Source organism: Ctenopharyngodon idella, chromosome 17 (genome assembly GCF_019924925.1).
Source record: "Ctenopharyngodon idella isolate HZGC_01 chromosome 17, HZGC01, whole genome shotgun sequence".
NCBI lineage: Eukaryota > Metazoa > Chordata > Actinopteri > Cypriniformes > Xenocyprididae > Ctenopharyngodon > Ctenopharyngodon idella.
In genome coordinates, this window is record NC_067236.1 from 10,695,712 (window position 1) to 10,715,390 (window position 19,679).

General features: G+C 35.7%; 2 protein-coding genes across 3 annotated transcripts in view; both read left to right on the top strand.

Annotated features, from left to right (window-relative positions):
* Positions 1 to 5,091, top strand: part of sptbn5 (spectrin, beta, non-erythrocytic 5) — a 35,244-nt gene extending 30,153 nt beyond the window's left edge. Inside the window, exons 67-71 of one of the 2 annotated variants that reach the window (XM_051869117.1) lie at positions 25 to 116; positions 216 to 329; positions 1,163 to 1,266; positions 1,362 to 1,469; positions 1,707 to 5,091. In XM_051869117.1, coding sequence (XP_051725077.1) covers positions 25 to 116; positions 216 to 329; positions 1,163 to 1,266; positions 1,362 to 1,469; positions 1,707 to 1,852 — 564 coding nt within the window. In that variant the 3' untranslated portion in view covers positions 1,853 to 5,091. Of the gene's footprint in view, positions 1 to 24; positions 117 to 215; positions 330 to 1,162; positions 1,267 to 1,361; positions 1,470 to 1,706 lie in introns of those variants that run through there. The other variant, XR_007926020.1, reaches the window with a different exon arrangement.
* A 1,228-nt stretch (positions 5,092 to 6,319) lies between these two features.
* On the top strand, positions 6,320 to 19,255 carry foxg1a (forkhead box G1a). The gene is made up of 2 exons (XM_051869127.1): positions 6,320 to 8,037; positions 18,182 to 19,255. The coding sequence occupies exon 1, from the start codon at positions 6,765 to 6,767 to the stop codon at positions 8,013 to 8,015; it is 1,251 nt and encodes a 416-aa protein (XP_051725087.1). The 5' UTR covers positions 6,320 to 6,764; the 3' UTR covers positions 8,016 to 8,037; positions 18,182 to 19,255.
* Positions 19,256 to 19,679: the final 424 nt, after the last annotated feature.

A 19,679-nucleotide genomic window follows, 5' to 3' on the forward strand; every position in this document is an offset into this window, starting at 1 on the left:
TTTAATCCATGTCATTTAATATAGAATTGTACACGTTGGCCACCGATCACCTTGGCTGGAGCAGTTTGTAAAAACAATCCTTACTACAGAAGAAAGGAGCACACATTCAAACTCATGTGAGTTATAAAGCCACCTGCTGTGAAAAAGGAACATCTGGTCACATTTCTGATTAAAAAAAAAAAAAAATCTATAATCTGTTTCACTCTCTGGTTTAGGTTGAGTGATGGCAGTCAGTATCTGTTTGCCACCTCATCTCAAGAAGAACAGCAAAAGTGGTTGAAGGAGCTTCAGAATTGCACAAATCCAACAATGTCTTCAGACAATCCTGGGTAACAACCTTCTAAACAAACACCTCTTCTGTGATGGGCATGTTTTTAATTTTTTAATTGAAATTCATTTTGATATTTTAGTGAGACATAAAGATAAATATGTCAAGGTGATACAACAGTCCTGATATCATAATCAAGAAAAAGGTTTTATTATTTCATATTTTCATATTTTAAAATGTAATTTATTTCTGTGATATCAAAGCTGAATTTTCAGCATCATTACTCCAGTCTTCATGATCACATGATCCTTCAGAAATCATTCTAATATTCTGATTTTTTATATATTATATATTACTGACCGCAAACTTTTGAAGTTTGGTGGTGTATATATTAACAAAACTACTTGACTGATAATTCATATTTGATACAAATTTTGTCCTCCCAATAAAACTCAGTGATGTAACCATCTAAAAGTATTACTGTAAAAATATGCAGACCCCCATGACTGTGTCAAGGGCAATAAGTCTCTTAAAAATAATTTGACCTTTTTATGACAAGGCAAGGTTACTTCAGGTTTTGCATGTCACATCCAACCTAAAAATGTAATATTTGTAAGTGAATAATTCTTCATAGTGTACACTCACATATTTTCAAGGTGTAAGGAAAATATATAAATTTTTACTAGCTGGATATTAAACTGAAACTTCAAAACCATAAAAAAACAACGTGAAAACAAACAGTACATTTCATACAAGAACTTGAATATATTTATATTTGTAACATTATTTGTCTTTGATCCATTTACGTGTGTATCAATTAATGAAAGAATTAGATTATCGGGCAACAAGGTTTTCTCACATGCTTATATGATTGTCATGTTTGTCCCCACACAGAATTAACACTGAAGCAAGTAGAGAAAGCACAGTGCAGAGTGAGTCTGTGCCAGCCGACACATCTGACACACAAGTCTCCACCACAAAGTCGAAACAGGAAAAGGGTGAGAGAACAAACAGAGCCTGGGTACTTCTGTGCGTTTATGTGTGCCAATGTGTGTGCTTCTGCTTAACACTTACCATGGATTCGTATTAACAGAAGACTCCACGGAGAGCTGTGAGACAGAGAGAGAGCCACCACCAAAACCTCCCCACACTTATTACAACAAACACCGCTACCCTGATGGAGGAGAGAGCCAAGACTCAGGTGAGATCCCATAACTCCAGTGAGTCATGCATCTCAAAGTGTTGCTGTAAAATCAAATTACTGAAGGATAATTACTCTCTAGTATCGGAACTTGGACCGTTTTTTTAATCAGAAATGATGGTTTAATGTTTATGTGCTGGATAAATATATATTTGTCACGTATTATAACATTTATTAATATTTTCTTGCTGTGGGTGTCACTTGTGTGTCTGAAACAAAACATTTTTTTCTCTTCAGTGAGCATGACCCAAAATATAAGAAGTCTACAGAGGAACCAGCCTCCCCAATTCGCCCCGCCTCCTCCACCACAAAATGAGGCAGAGAATGGAGCCAAGGACAGGTCCAAAAACAGGAGTGTCTTTATGAAATTTTTCAAAAAATGATTTTTACATAATAGCAGATTTCACCTTCCCCTCTAGCTTGATGTGGCAGTAGTTGACAGTTTACTTCTTTTAAAGGCTATTTATATTTTAATCTAATATTATACATTGATGTTATTATTATTATACTCTGAAAAATTTGGTTTTCTTTAAAACTAATACTGCTGATCTAATGTCTTTTTTGTGATTACAGACGTGTAATGACACCGCATAAATAATTGTTTAATATATGAAAAGATATACAATAAATGAGTGTTCACAAATAATGGTACAATGCAAATGTTAAAAACTAAAATCCATCAGATCAGTTTTTAGTATATGAATATATATATATATATATATATATATATATATATATTGGTGTATGAATAAAAATCATGTGCTTAGCTCTGATTGTATTATATTTAAGGATTCTATTACTGATGAATATGCATGCTGTGGAGTGGGTTCAGCAAAAGTGGGACATCAGGTGAAATGGGACAGTTTCATGATTTATAGCTTTTTAAGCAGGAGGAAGCAATTGAATATAACTGTCATAATCAATAATTGCCACAAGTGTCTTTGTTCTACAAGAAAAAAAAAAAAGCAGGGAAAGTTGTGCTTACTGTGTTCAAAGGTCTATAATTATAAAAATTTTAATTTTATTAAATATTATTTCAATACACTTAGATTTAGCACATAACAAAAAACTCAAAAGTTGATAGTATAAAGCTTTTATCTGCTCTATTATGAATTTATCAAAAACTTTTGGTCACACTTCATAGTTCACCCTATACAATTAGATCATATAAATAATTAAGATTTACATTACATTACAAAACATTTGGCAGTGTTTAAGACTTACTTCATAATGACTAAACGAACCTGTTCACCCGCCACATGATGGCGCTACAGACTATAAAAAAAGTGATTGCTCGCACAGTCCTTGAGACAATTCACCCCATAAGCCATCGTGTTCGTGTTTATAAACATTTTATCTTTTTAGCAATAATTTACAAAAACGTGATCCCTCATAATTTACATTTAGGCAAAGTAAAAGACAAAAATTTATATTTCCCGCGACCATTAGCGGATATTACAAACCTTAAACTATTTTTAACACAAAACTTTTGTTATTATTAGCCTATTATGATGCCTATCTTATATTTTGTGCAACAATAATGCATAAATAAAATGATAAGATTATGCACGGTTTTATTTTTATTGCCATTGAAAACTTTGTGAACTTAATTTTGTGGTCGTCTTTGGTAGCTAACAACACAATAAACATTATGAATAAATACACCTCGGATTATTTTTATTTATATGTTGTTTTTTTTCTCGCACAGAGCGGCAAAATCTCCAAAAAGGAGCAGTCAATTTGCTTTAGCTGTAGCCTATAAGAACTTGTATAGGCCTATAGTAGGATATAGTCTACAAGACTGCATAAAATGCATTTACGAGTTTTGTTTTGACGCGTTGTCAGATTTTATTCAACTCAAGATTTAAGTTAGGCTATGGGGTACAAATAATATGATCGTGATTGTTTATGTCATTAAAGTTACTAATTCATCAGAAGCTTCTTAGTCTTTAAACAATTTGTACTGCAAGTATATATAAAAAAAGCAAAGGATAGGATTGAAGAGGGTATGAAAAGTAGACCATGCTTTAAATGTATCTGTTTCCTTATTTATTTGGCTTCACAACCTGAAGTAATTAGGCCTAGCTGTGTAACATTTTTGCATGGGTTTTGTCATTTCGACCTTGTGAAGTAGTTTAATTATTTAGTAGCCAATTGGAAAACAAAATGATATTTAAAAAAAATCTGTATGTTCTGTTGTAATGAAAAGAAATGAGTTTCCCCAAGATCTCTGTTGATTGAAATCTAAGCGCAAAAGAGAAGATTTGCTGCAGTTTTTCCACGCCGCTAGAGGGCATCCTAATAAAGACACAACCTGCAGTTTTAACAGACAGGTCTGATTTTGTCCAGGATTACCTCCCTGTTTATCAGTTCTCATTTCAGCACAGGCGTTATGTTTGTTGAGGTAAGTGACAACTGTGTTTATTTAAGCGACGTGTTCATGAACATTTCAGTCCTTTTAGGAAGAGCCCACATCACTGCGCAAAAATAACTTTATCAGCCTACTGTCATTAACACAAACGTACTGCTGCTGGTAAAAGATGGAGGTGATGTTATAGCCCAAATAAATATGTTAGTGAAAATTATTTGGTGATCATAATTTTATTAAGCATTAAGCAAAATATCTAACACTGTCTTCATACAGTATGTATGTATACAATCATGTATGTACAACCTTTACATTACATAGCTGCATGCATGCGTATCAATGCAATCAGGTTGGCGTAATGCAGATAGCCTAAATAAATACTAAAATAAATAAATGATAAAAAAAGTCAATAAATAAACCCCTGTCTAGCTTCGTTTAGTTTATAAATTGTTAGCACGTAGTTTTGATATCCTACGATCCGGTTTTAATAGAATACAATAGCCTAAAATGACCGATTTATATTTCTTATGACAATTTATCAAACAAAGTAAATCAAATACAGTAATGTCCTACTTTTATGTAATTAATTGGATGATAATATTACTTGTTATTAATGGCCCATCGCAAACCAAACTGAACTTCGCAGTGGAAGCGAAAAGGCTTATGTTTGATATGGGCTATAAAATAATATATCATTAGTATATGCACTTATTTAAAGGAAAAGCGTCTTAACAACTGTAATCAAATGAGAGAAGTTTGAAAACGTATGCATTATCCGCCTACCTATTTCTAATCTTTGATCCTGTTTTCTTTTCATTCTTTCTTATTTTCTTTGGCGAAAAGATATTTTTGCACCTCTGGTCCAATTTGGTCTCAGTCAGACAATGACGAAGAGACATTAACAAGTGCCAGATTGTGCAATGCAACAAATATTACATTATTATAAGCAACAAACACGTTAGGTCGCCCAATAATTCTCAAGTATGTTCTCCATACAATGTCTGATTCAACTTTCCATTTTAAAATGAAATTATATCGCACAGCATATCGCATAGTAGTGTGGGTTAATGCATTTGGTCTATTTAGAAAACAAAGGGTTATTTAATAATGTAACACAAACACAGCATTAACAATATTAAAAGTTTGAAAAAATGCATTTTGTTTTTTTATTACTGTTCATGTTATACAATAATATGCTGAATTTGTAAATACAGTTTTGATTTATTTAAATGTTTATATAAAACTATATGTTTGCAGGCCTGACTCTGAGTTTATTATCAAAATTTCACCTTGTGGGAATCCAGTACGTTTGTTTGTTTGTTTGCCTGTGTCTCTGTGTACGATTTGTTTGCACATGTGAATGCGTGTGTGCCGTGCGTGTGTCTGTTGTTCAGTCAACCCCCCTGCAACGTCCCCAGCACAAATACACACATATCAGCCCTTCCATTAGAGAAACTTCAACCGTAAATATAAAGCAACTAATTGATGTCGGCATCCGTGAGGTTATTCTTGCGTCCTTAATGAGATATATTTTATTTATTTATTTATTATTGATATTATTATTATTATTGTTATTAGCCTATATTAGGCCTATTATTATTGTTGTTGTTGTTATTTTAAAACAATGATGCATTGTAGGTCTTTTCTGAATTTCTTAAAAATATTCTAGGGCCCTTGTTCTTATTTTATGTGTTGGGAGCTCCCTGTTGTGTCTCAATCCTTATAGAAAATACTCTATCCTCTACAGATAGGCTACTGTAAATATTTCTTTCACTTGTGCGAGAAGATTATATGAGATATGATTCACTATTATATTGGCTGTTTCTGTACGCCTGGTGAATACAGCAATCTGCTTGCATCTGGTTTATCACGTTAAATTAATAACCTATAAACACACCCAGAAATAAATGATCATCTATCTTTATTACTAGCATTATTATTGTTAATATTATTATTATTATTATTACTATTCAAAGTTAAAACAGTATTGTGCTTGATCTTGTTATTTTCATCTGCCTCAGTTGTTGCTGCCAATGATGGTTGTAGTTAGTAGCATGATTATTAACATACACTAGGAATAAAGATGCTTATAGCGTCTATGAATGAACGTCATAATATCGTTTATGTTTAAAATCGTTCACATAAACGTGCGACTAAGTAGGCTATACGTGTACGGACTTGACGCTTTAAGAAAAATATTTATAATGTGATAGGCTAGATATACGAGAACAAACAGCTTAAGTATATAACGTCGTATAAGCTACATATAGCGTATCGTTGTCAGAAAGGATATATAGCTACATTTAATGAAAATGCTGCAAATATAGCCTACTGTCGCTCTTCAGCGAGTATTATCATCCAATGTTATTTGTGCAGTAGCTCCATGTATATTAAAAGACATAAATTTCCGATACAGGAAGTAGTACCTGTTTTCTGTGGCTACCTTTGAGTCCCTTTTGTTTTTCCCCCTGCGGTATGAAAACAAATTGAGGACGCATGGATATGTTGAAACAGCACTCTACAATTATCAAAAAAAAAAATTGATTGAGGTTATGTGGTCTGTTTTCTTGGTAGGAGTTTGCTTGGGGAAATGAAAGCCATTGTTGACTAGGCATGAGCATTGGTGGATCTTGTGTATCCTTACGCACTGGAACAGGCGCTAAGAACTGCTCAATGATTGGCTGCACGGTTAATACTTATGCTGCTGTGGTTGGCTGCAGTCTCTAAAAAGGTTCAAGCAATTTTTTTACAGCTTAGTGTCTGTGGCTCCGTAATTAATTGTAGCTAGCTGTCTCATATCGACGTGTTTTTAAGGAACATGAAATAGTTCTTGTGTTTTTTAATTAGAGGAGTTGCCAGAGCAAGAGATTTGAAGTCCAACTGCTGCTGCTGCTGCTGCTGGTTGTTGCTACTCTATCTTACTTGTGATGTTGGATATGGGAGAAAGGAAAGAAGTCAAAATGATTCCTAAATCATCGTTCAGTATAAACAGTCTGGTTCCCGAAGCCGTCCAAAGCGACAACCAGCACCACCACCACCACCAACACCACAGAACGGTTCATGAGGAAGAAGAGAAAACTCCGTTACCTGCCCAAGTACAGGAGCAAAAGTCGGAGAACACTTGCGCTAAAAGTGACAATTCATCCCACGACTCCTCGTGCACGGACGAGAAGGAGAAGCAGGAAGAAAAAAGGGACTCGAAAGACGGTGAAGGAGGCAAAGAAGGCGACAAGAAAAACGGCAAGTACGAGAAACCACCTTTTAGCTACAACGCTTTGATTATGATGGCCATTCGGCAGAGTCCGGAGAAGCGATTAACCCTTAACGGCATTTACGAGTTCATTATGAAAAATTTCCCGTATTACCGGGAGAACAAGCAGGGATGGCAGAATTCCATTAGACACAACTTGAGTTTGAACAAATGTTTTGTCAAAGTGCCCCGGCATTACGATGACCCCGGGAAGGGGAACTACTGGATGCTTGACCCCTCCAGTGACGACGTGTTCATTGGCGGCACGACGGGCAAACTTCGGCGGAGATCGACCACTTCTAGGGCAAAGCTGGCGTTTAAAAGGGGCGCGAGGCTTACTTCCACCGGACTGACATTTATGGATAGAGCTGGCTCTTTATATTGGCCCATGTCGCCGTTCCTCTCACTCCACCATCCGAGGGCGAGCAGCGCGTTGAGTTACAACGGTACGTCGTCGGCTTACCCTAGTCACCCAATGTCCTATAGCACAATGTTGACTCAAAACAGTTTGGGGAACAATCACTCTTTCCCGGCCTCCAATGGCTTGAGTGTTGACAGACTCGTGAATGGAGAGATTCCGTACGCCACACACCACCTCACAGCGGCCGCTTTGGCCGCCTCAGTGCCATGTGGGCTCTCCGTACCCTGCTCCGGGACGTACTCTTTGAATCCGTGTTCAGTCAACCTGCTCGCGGGCCAAACCAGTTATTTCTTCCCCCACGTCCCTCACCCATCCATGACCTCCCAGAGCAGCACGGTCATGAGCTCCCGAGCCACCTCTTCCTCCTCCCCGCAAACGGCCTCCTCTCTCCCGTGTGACTCCTTGAGGCCTTCCCTACCCAGTTTTTCCTCCGGACTTTCCAGCGGACTTTCTGACTACTTCACACATCAGAATCAAGGGTCAACATCAAATCCACTTATACACTAACTAGCATCCACAGGATCAGACTGTAAGTGAACATTTTACACCAATTTACACTGTAATATATATAAATGAAAAAATTAAGGAGAATGAACGGACAATGCAAGCCGAATTCCAGGTATTTTGTATTATTATTATTATTATTCATTTATTTCTGACTGTATACAAACGTCAAGTGTCGCGGAACTGTTTATTATTCCACTGTCAACAACGTGCAATGTGACCAGAGTAAAAAAGGATAAAGCGTAGGTTTTTTTTGTTTCTGGAAAGGCATTATGATTACTTTAGAATGTTTATTTAAATAGTGGTTGCAGTTTTTGTCTAATTTTAAATGTTAAAATATCTAATACATTACAGAACAACCTCCAGTCATCATGTTTGCAGTATTATCACGTATCATGAGCGCACTGGTGGGGTGAAATTTTTCAAAAATTAACACAAAGTTTTATTTTCATTTTTTAAATAAATATGTTCTATAAGTGCACAATGCCCGTTGAAATCCGTGGCTCCTTGTTGTTTTGTTCTTTTAATAATACAGACTGAATAATACATCTATAGTGCATTTTATACATATATTAACAATACAGTTTCTTTGTAGACCAAAGAATGGTTATCAAACAACAACATAGTTTTTTCAGTATTCATAACTTTACAGACAGTTCTGAAGGGGACAGACGTAATGAATGCTTTTAGCTTGTGTTTGCATATTTACTGTATGTGGTCACCACCATGCAGGTCACATTCTTTTTGTAATTAGTGAAATGTCAATACCTGTTGTAATTATAGGTTATAACTTTGCGAACGTGTAACCCGTGTTGAGTAAATGCCTCATAAAATATTGAGTGATTGTTTATGTCGTCTTTAAATTCCATGGTTGTGATTTTGTGGTCTTATGCCCGTGTTTGTCGCTTAAACTGTTAACCGAACAAAATAAAAAAGTAGGTTTAAGTACATTTATTACGAACATTTTGTCTTTTTTGAAGAACTAGCATTTTTAGTAGCCTAGCTGTCTGAGAATACTAAACAGTGTGTTTAATAAAACATTTAAGCGACAGTTTGCGGGTATATCTGAAGGCCTAGGCCTGCAATGTGTTACAAACAAACTATTTTTTTAGGTAAGGGGGACAAAAAAAAAAAAAAAAAAAAATGAGCTACTGCTTTAGCTACAAAAAAAAGAGTAAACAATGGCAGTCGATCTATTATTATTATTCCTATCGCAGGCCTAACAACGTACCCGACATTAACTATAAAATTCTTTCATTTCCTTGGGTTATTTTATGCTATTTTATTCTGAAATATTTTGCTGTAGCTTATTACACGTTTATTACAAGCGTCTCCTGGTTGTAGAGGCCATATGACCAATGCATAACGCCTGATAATCACTATCAGCTCTTGTTTTCCGCCAACAATAGAGTCATTAGTTGCAATAGTACAGAGAAACAACTTAGCTTTCAACACCTAAAGTCCAGTGATTTGTTCATGTTTTTAAAAGAGACATTGTGCTAAATGTGCACAACCGTAATGCAATAACCTTTCTGCCTTATACAATAGACTGGTGGAACTCAATATCTCCTCGCAAGATGTTATCGCTCAAATGTTAAACGGGGTGACCACTCAAAAACAAAAGCAAAAAAGCAGAGGTCAAATTTAAAAGCTGAATATTTTTTTTTTTTTTTATTTTTTTTTTTACTAGAAATGCAAAATTATAGGCCTACATTTCATACCTTACCTTGCTGTACTGAGATGCAAAATGATTTTATTTTTTCTTCCGCTCTCTCTTTCTCTCTTATTTAGCCTATACGAGCATATACATTTATATAGGCTAGATGCTAAATAATTATGAGGATTTAAATTCAGTACTTATAATAAATATTTTATTTGAATTTCCATTTTAATGTTATTTTACCCTACATGATATTTTTGTGCTTTATTTTAGTATGTTCTCAACATATAAGCTATCAAAAGGAGAGCTTGCATGTGGTGGATGTTATACATAGTAGCATCATGAACAAAGCATTTTTTTTTTTCAGTGGGAATCAGTGACATCAAAATTATGATCTTTGGGTAGACTAATGATTGTTCTGAGCTTGTTTAATTTGTTTTCATCTGCTTCCGGCCAACAGCTTGAGTTTTCAACCAACAAATATTTGCGATCAATCTATCTGAAGCAGAAACGAGGCCTAAAACCGCACCAATAATTGGAATCTGCAAGGGAATTATTTTCGGTTCGGCGCTGTGTGGACCCATATTTAAGACGAATCGCTTTTATTAAATAGTACAGGCATTTATGCAGATTTAACGAAGCCATGCACTTGAAATAATAGTTATTTTTTCCTTTGTGTCTTTTCACAAGATATTGCAAGCAGGGTTTAGTCACAGGCTACACAAAAGGCGTGGTTTCTGCCTATTACCCCGAGGCACAGGGAGACTGTGGGGGGAACTGGGGACAGCACGCAAGCACATCATCATCGTAATATCACAGTATCCTGCTAGAATTAATGCATGAGACAAAATCGTAAATACGACAGAACACCTACAAAAGGAATACTGCAAAACATTTTTCCCAATGAATGTGCTTTCGCGTATATACATTATAAAATTAAATACTATCGACACTGATTGAATATAAAGCATTTTGTTATGCTCATGAAATTACACTGAAATAATTATTTGAGCTCTGTGACCAAAAGCTAATTGAAAAGGTGCTAGTACCTGAATACGATCATCTATTCCAACAAACTGTCAAATCTGTTATCAATATCTTAGGTGCGACAGCTTGTGCTATTCCATTCTGCTATTTGCACATTAAATGTAGGCCTATGTATATATAAAAAAAACCTTCCTTGGCTCCTGTGATAGTCTAATTGTGCTGCTTGGTATTAGTTGTCTTATAAAATATGTCACTACAGCCCTATGAAGAGGCCAAGATAGAATATGTGATAAAAATCGGTGTGATAATGGTAATTCCCTCTGGCCAATCGACGGATAATGGTGTGGTAAAACGAAGCTTTAACGAAGCTGATACAACTCTGAACCATTAAAATACTTTGCAAATGCAAAGGACGCTTCCTCTCTTCAAGTAATACGAGCCAGACAGAGTGAGGGCGCTAGAATGACGCAGAACTGTAGTGACATTAACTTCATATCTCTGCAAAATACATGGCCTCTCGTACAGTTAGTTTTGCCTGTGGCAAGACGAACTGTAATATCATTTACAAGCTGTGAAAAAAAAAAACCCCACAAGCGATATGGAGAAATTCGCTCCAACTAAACCACTTTTAATATTTTAACAATTTTATGCACAAAGCACAAAGAAGTTGTGGAATGTTTAATTAGGCCTATTATTATTATTATTATTGAAAATTCATAAAAAGTAACAAAAATCAATCACTTACGCTGTTATAGCCTACTTTTAACATAATATTAGGTATACTAAATGATCATTTTAAAAAAATCGCACTAATGTCAGAACAGTGAGTACAAATGTAGGCTATCATGTCAGCTCTATGATTTTTTTTACACACACGCGCGCGCGCGCACACACACACACACACACACACACACACACACACACACACACAACACAAAAGACTTCCTTAAGCAATATAAAACAAGGTTTACTTGCTATTACACCAAGTAGGCTAATCTTCTTTGTCTTTGGGTCAAGTTTTGGAAGAGGGTTTGTGGTATTCCCCGGTCTATTGTAGTAAAATATTTGCTATAGTGAAAGAAAACATTCGACAGATCGTGAATAATCGTTTTAATGAGTGTGTGTAAAGCTCCCGACTTAGTGAAGGGAGCTGTCGGGTTAAACAAACAACTTGTATCGTGATTAAATTGGATTGCTTAAAAGCAAAATGCAATTCTTCCAATTCATGATCTTTCCGCAAATGTGCATTTTATATAGAAAATTCTAGTTATTCCACATACTTTTAATTATTATTTTATGACAAGCATCATAAAGCAGCTTATTATAACAAACAGAAACACACGTAAGCTACTGACAATAGCACAAATGAAATGTATATTTATTCTTCTTTTGACTAAATTCTCTATCGAATTATTGCTGATTAAAACACCTTTAAGCTAATTGTCCACCCTTTACCTATTATGAATTAAAATGTTATCAGACAGGTGCTTTTCGTGTTTCTTTGGTGAAGAATATCCTACAGTCCTGTATGTACACTAGTAAGGTAGTATGAGAAAGATTACAATCAGGCTATCACTCTTATTTAAATCCTTATTTGAACTTTGGTCTAAATGTGGTCTTGTTTTACTATGGTTTTTAACCACAATGGCATAAGTGTCCACTGAGAGACCTTTTGTGTTCCGGGTCCTATGGAAGTTAACCCCAACGGAATAAGCAACCAAAAATAAGTGTAACATGCGCCATATTTAGCCTTAATAAAATTGTGAATTTTTTTTATTTATTTATTTTTTATTTTTTTAGTTTTATTTCTGAAGATGTTGCGCTCTCATGTGTCCCTTGGCCTGTGCGTTCACCCCAATTCTCCGTTATTTCTACCCCTATTTCCCCTGTCTCCCTCTCTCTATCTGTCTGTCGCTTCACTTAAATTGCGCGTGCTAGTGTCCATGAATACATTTCTCAATTCAAGATTTTAAATTAATAACTTTGCCAATATTCTCTAGAGAAATAGTTGATTACTATCCCAGATTATCGGAAATAAGGAGAATTCACAATGGCAAAATAATACTGTAAAACGGGGGAAAATAAAGCTGAAATATGCGTGGCAATTTCACAGCACGTTCTGTAGGCTAGAGAGCGACGTAGACAGCATTTGATGACTAATAAGTTTTTGTCTGTTAAGACACATTTATTTATTTATCTATTTGTCTATTTATTTACTTATTTTCTCACATATTTTGCTGATAGCCTACTACTGTTTAAAAAGCGCAAGGGCATATAGCCTATTGCTACAGTAGAATGTTTCGTATATCATGCACTTTTATAAATATCTTCTGAACTAATATCTTACTGAATATCTTTATGAAATTGACTGCAATTTGGATCTACATTTTCAATCGAATTCTAAATTATTTTACAATAAACTGTGATTCAGTTTGAGCATTAATATCGTTTGTTCAGTCTCATAACAGACCCCAAAGCCATTTTTGGAGAGGTGTGTGACACATAAAAGACATGCGCTAAACCAATATGTTTAGTCTGGTTTATTTAGTCACAAGAAGGAAACACCACCTGGGATGCATGATGTAATAACATTCATTCAGGCTAATGAACAACAAATTATATATAGTTGTTTCAAATAAATTATTATTACTACTATTATTATTACTGTAAATATTAGGCCAATGTTCTTTTGCACTGTGCTTTTGTCGCTTTTATTATTTAAGTAAACAGCTGTTTTATTTAGTCTTAAACGTTACTAACAGGTGCCAAAATTCTTCTTGTTACCTGACATCACTCCTTCACTCGTAAAGCACTATCTATCAAAAGCAGCCTCGAGACAATGCGTGGAATCACTGCCTTCGTGCTATCAAATTGCAAACTCCCAGTGCGGGTTGGGTGTCCGAAACGGAACCAACAGGCTTACAAAAAGGACTGCTGATTGTAATGAATTCTTGCTCGCGCCTCTGAAACGACTGATAGATTAATGCAACAAGCTCTTATTTGTGATGTCACATCAGTGTGAGTTTCTTGTTAAACTAGTCATTATTCTCAAGGTCTGAGCTTTTTTTTTTCTTTTTTTTTTTTTTTTCTGTGGACATACGTGTGACAGCATTAATATAAATATTGTAAATGCATTTAAATGCCACAACTACGCTAACCTTCATGTCTACTAGGCCATCTAGCTACTTTCTCTTCTGTTCTACAAACATAGTCCATAGAAATATGTTTTATTTGATTTTATTATAATTTAGAAATTTCACAAGCAACCCGGATTGTTAATATAAACACACAGACCCGTGGGGTTTTTATGAACCCAGTGTAGCACACTTGTCTACTGAATCATAGTGCCAATTTCTTATTCTCTTTTTTAAAGGCCTTATTCTAAAACCTAATGGACTTGTGAAGAAACATACAGAAATAACAACGAATATAATACAGTAAAAATAATGTCAATAAATTGTTAGAGACTAATAACAAGACAAAACAAAACAATAATAATAGGCTAATAATAATAATAATGTTACACTGGCATATCAAGCACCATGAGGAGGTTCCATCTTCAAAATAAACTAAATTTGGGTCTAACAAAAGCAAGCCACTGTTAAGAAAGAATAAAAAGAAAGAAAGGCCAAATGACGTTCGCTGTCATTTGGCCAATCGAGCACAGATGCATCTATCGTTTCTTTCGACTTCCGCCTGGCCTGATGGACAGCACGCTATGGTGTCTTGAAAGACCAAATCTGAAAGCAAAATGTATATCAATACGTATCACAAAAATGTTTATTATTATTTGAAAACAACATGTTTTAGAAAAACAAACACTGAAGATGTTATGTAGGTTATTTGGTGCAGGCGGAGGAGGCCCAGAGAAGGATGGGCCTGGCCTTTAAAACTGTCTCATCATAAACACGCGTATACGTTGAAGAGCCATGTTGTGCCTCACTGTTTACAGATAAGGTTCATTATTTCACTCAATCTATTCCTATACATTTTTTTAATTATTTTGACGGACTAATTCGACCGGTTCTTCCAGAAGAGAATGAAGATATTTTCCCTATTCCGTCTTTTGGGGTGAGGCAGGTTGTCTGTCAGTGAGGTATAGGCGACAGTCTGTCTACAAGCCGTAAGCTGATCTGCAGAGTGCTAGAGGAAAACGGGCAAGATTCCTGGCCTGCAAGCCGAGATATTGATCTACCTCAGCCACCTAAACAAAGCCTCACCTGTTTCCCTTGTCCATACTTTATTTTATGCAGTCTAATGCTTGTTTTGTTTGACATTTCTTTTATTTCCATGGATCCGAACTTTGATACACTTTTGGGAGTACTACATAAACACTGTGTTGTACCTGAACATCCAGATCTCACCAGCAGCATTAGAGACCACCCTTCTCTCCCGGTGCAGAAAATTACTCCCCGTTGTCTTTACAGTTAGGCCAGAAAAGAAAAGTTTTCATTCAGCACAGGCGCAGTGTCCAATAACATCAACGTGAGATAAAACTAATTACTCCATTATGCCCCTAGAGTTAATGTTTCATAAATTGGATCCACTAAAAGCTCCTTTATTATTTATCAGGCTTCGCTTTGGGCTGCTTGTTAAACATATCAAGATTACTTTCTGATCTTGTACAACTATTCGTCTGCAATGGTGTCGCACAGATTCATTCATACAGCCCTGCGCCCACCTCTTTTATCAGTATGCCTTGAACACGGTGCTGCTGCTGACAGACAGCCAACTTAACCAGAGAGGAAAACGTTGCCTCGGCTAATTTCATCCCTTTGTTAATTTCGGATGCAAATACATGCGGGTTTGTTAGAGCCATAATATTTTACAACATTTGCGCGAGCGAGACATTTTATTTTTTAAACACATATGCGCGACATATAAGTCGGAACAAACCGATGCCAAACCCCTGTGGCATGCGGCACATCCTTTGACAAGTACGTGCCGGTGAATAAATATGAATATAAAAGTCACACGAATTACAAAGTGATACAGAGATCAGTCAAAGTGTGATATTTTGTCCTACCTGGTTGTGTATCATTTTAAAATCATAATTTAAAGAGTTTACATCCGATTCGTGAAATTACGAATGCTACGACGATTGCCGTAGCGACCAAACAGCGCACGTGGTCACCATATAAAATGAATGCTCTTTAAATTCTTATTTATTTGATGCTTAAACATTACATTTCCCAAACGAACAAATATGTAAACAGCAAACTTGTGTAGCTACTTTTGCACTTGCTGTCGTTTATCTTCAGTAAACAGTGCTGTCTGAGACCCTGATTGAATGCTCTGCAAAATGTGGTGGCTGTAACACTGCTCTTGATGATCATCCTTACACCTGTGAAATATATGAATGGACAATACTCTAAATGGTAGCTGTGGCATCATTCCAAAGATAACAGATATGTGGGTCATCCGTGCCCATGGAGTATCTTATCAGTGCATCGCTTTCTGAGGAGGGGACTCTTTTTATACTGATAAAAATGGTGCCTTACAGCCAGACTTTGGCTGCTCAACAAACAAGGCAAACTTCTTCATTGCCAGCCTGCAGGAGATTGTATACAGGAAGATGTGTTAAGATGTCTGATTGTTTGAGAATGTTACAGAGACAGGCCCAAAGGATTTGGGCACAAGGACATGAGATGAGGTTGCAAACCAATGGTGCTCTAATTTGTGAGGCATTGTTGACTAAGATCAAGGGAGTATTCCAAAGGACGGACTGGGAAGAAAGATGCAGAGATCTGAGGGAGCATGCGTGTCTATATAGGGTAGCTAGCTGAGCACACAGTGCTATCAACTACAAACTGGGGGTCTGTGGGTTCGATTCCCCAGTGGGGCACCAAAGAGAATGAATGGGTAACAGAAGGGTCCTAGTGTATAGTACTGCCGTTGTGCACCTGAGCAAAGCACTTAACCCCAAGTTGAGTGCTGCATCATGTTACTCTGGTCCCCTTAACCCCTCCTCCATCCAGGGCACCTCCGCAAAAGAGAAACTGTTCTCTAAGAGTTTTCCCAGGTTAAATAAAGGTATAAGGGGGAAACGGGAGTATTGATATTGTGAGAAAATCTGGCTGTTTGCTTTGAGGTGCAGGAGATATTCTTTTGAAGAAACAATAATGCCAGTATTGAGTGCTGTGAGGTTCTTAAACATTGAGTAAATAAGGAGTTTGTGTTTATTTTTACAAAGTTTAACTTTACATGTAAAAGTGTGTACAAGTAAACCACATTGTGATATATGAAGTTTGAAGATTTATATAAATGTCCAAATAAAAGTATTCGAGTTTGGGACTTGAGAGTCTGGGAGGAAATAAGGGTGTTTAAGGTGCCTCCTATTGACCTCAACTCTGTCCCTCTGATGCTTTGTGCACAAGCCCGTGACACGTTGAATAGTTTTCACTATTCATCCTCGTCAGAGTGACCGCACTTCAAGGAGGACCAGAGAAAGGGAGGGAGACAGAGAAAAAGAAGGAAGAGAGATTAAATTTGGACATGACTATTATGAGGATGTTGAGGGTGGCATATGGTCATCTACATTGAACACGAATGTGGAATTTAGTATTAGCAAGTATATGATAGTACTGAATTAGAGCAAAATTTCAGTATAACCAGACATTAACTTGTGAAAAATAGCTCATTCTATGTATATATATTAAATATTGGCTATGGATATATAATGTACATAAAATCTATTTGGTCAGAAATTGTGAATGACACAAATAGTATCATGTTAAATCCTATTGGAAACCCTAGCAGGAAATTTTTGTGCATCCTCAGAAGTCACCATCATAATTGACGGAGAATAACAATGCTTTATTTGGCAATAACACTATGAGTCAGTATTACTTTTTTTTTACAATGTTATTTTATAATACAAGGCAGACTTGCAAACAATTAGTATCTGTAAAGGTGGTGTTTGTCCATCACATGTTATTTGTTGGGACAGAATAATGTTTTGTTCCTCTTCTTTTGCTGTTATAACAATTTTTAAAATAATGATAAAAATATTTAATCCCTTTGATTCATCAATCATACAGTATATGACTCTGAATGTACTTTATTTTGCTCTTTAGACTAACAAAAACGTGTTGCTTTAATAAAATATTAATAATAGAATATAACTTGGATGTCCTATAAAATTTCTGATTCAAAATATTTTGTGTATTTTAGTAAATTCCTAATTTAATTTAAATTCTGTTTTAACTTGTCCTTACATCATGATCTTTAATTCAATTGTACAGGTGTTAAAGATGTTTTGCTGTTTCTTTATTTGCTATTTTCAGTATGCTCTCAGTATCATTTTACCAGCATATGTTTTTCTTTTCTTTTTTTTAATATAAGGTAAATTTAGCTATATTACTGTTATCTTGCCTTATGATGAATGATCTGGCATCTGTTAGTGTTACTGTGTCACCATTTCTCTTAGTGCCAAAGAGGCGGGGGGAGGGGGGGATAGAGGGATGTGCATAAATTGAAAAGAGAAATAACAGTCTTAAATTTGTCATTGTCTTCCTCCTAGATGTCTGGCAGTGTGTGCTGCAGTAGCCTGAATCCACCCTGTGATGCGTTACTCACCCATGCTGAGAATGTTTACAGTTGTAATCAAGGTCCATGTAACTTGTTTGTGAAATGTTTTGCCTTTATGTTTTAGAGGTGCTATACAATTTGCAAATAGTAGGGCATGAAGTCACAGTTTGATTAAATTGCTGTCAGTACAAAAAGGAAAGAAAAAGAAAACAGAAGCATTGTACAAAACCAAGACTATTATTTTGCATCCCCTTTCTAGAAGGAGTTTAATTTTTCTCTCTTTAGACAATCTTTATTAATTTAAATAATAGAAAAGAAAACCTTGGCATTGTGCAACAATTTGCTTTGCATATGAAGATCTGTATATTTTCTATATTTTACAAGCAATGTTTTGTGACATTTTGTTTGTTGTCATGACAGTATTCCCCTGTTGCTAATGTTTTTGCTGTAAAGAAGGAAACATGCTGATCTACTGTGACCCAGTAAATTGTTACTTTGGGAGATAAAAACATATCTGTTGTCGTTAATTCCTTTGGGGAGAGAAGCCTTTGCATGACCGCTGAAGCTTCTAGATTTCTGTATAACCTGAAATGTTTCCCAACATTTGGCCAGTTTGCTGACAGAAATGAGTCTGATGCATAAATAATATCATATTTGTGTGTGACAGCTTGTAAACTTAAGGAAACCTTGAACAAAGGTCTCCTTAGACACACACACACACACATACGGGTGGATGCAATAGACCAGTGTCACAGCAGCTATTTTAATGAGAGCTCTCATGCATTTATTCAAAAAATAAACATGTATCAGGCCATGGCACATTTCCCTCATGTGATGTGAGAGGTTTAAGCTTGCACACTTTCAACACCCAAAGGCTTCACTCACTATAGACATTACAGGTCTCCAGAGATATCATCTTGAGGGTGTCTTTTATTGTCTACAGTTTTGAAAGTAAACAACACATGTCTCATTCAAAGAGAACTAATACATCATAATGAGGGCTTTTCGTTGCTTTCCTAGGTGAGAAAACATCATAATGGAAATGTGTGATAAAACATGCATATATATATATATATATATATATATATATATATATATATATATATATTCCAATTTTATATTAGGTGTCTTTCACTATATGGACTACTACTTATGTCAAAAAACGAATAGGTACAATGTATTTATTGTGTGTATTTGCTGCTATTGAGGTGCGATATGGGTAAGTTTAGTGAGAGGTTTGGTGGTATGGATAGGTTTAAGGCCTGGGGGGGGGGGGGGGGGGGGGGAGTGTGAGGTCATTATTACTGAAATGAATTACAATTACATTTTAAATATAATTGAAAAACATGTACGTACATTGTAGCTATCCAATGATTTATTTAAATGTTTTTATTTTTTAAATAAAATGTTGTATTATATGTTGTATATGGTGTATATAACTTTTTATTATATATATATATATATATATATATATATATATATAAGCCTCA

Coding starts and splice junctions, on each gene's coding strand:
- foxg1a (XM_051869127.1), top strand. CDS start 6,765: ATGTTGGATATGGGAGAAAGGAAAGAAGTCAAAATGATTCCTAAATCA.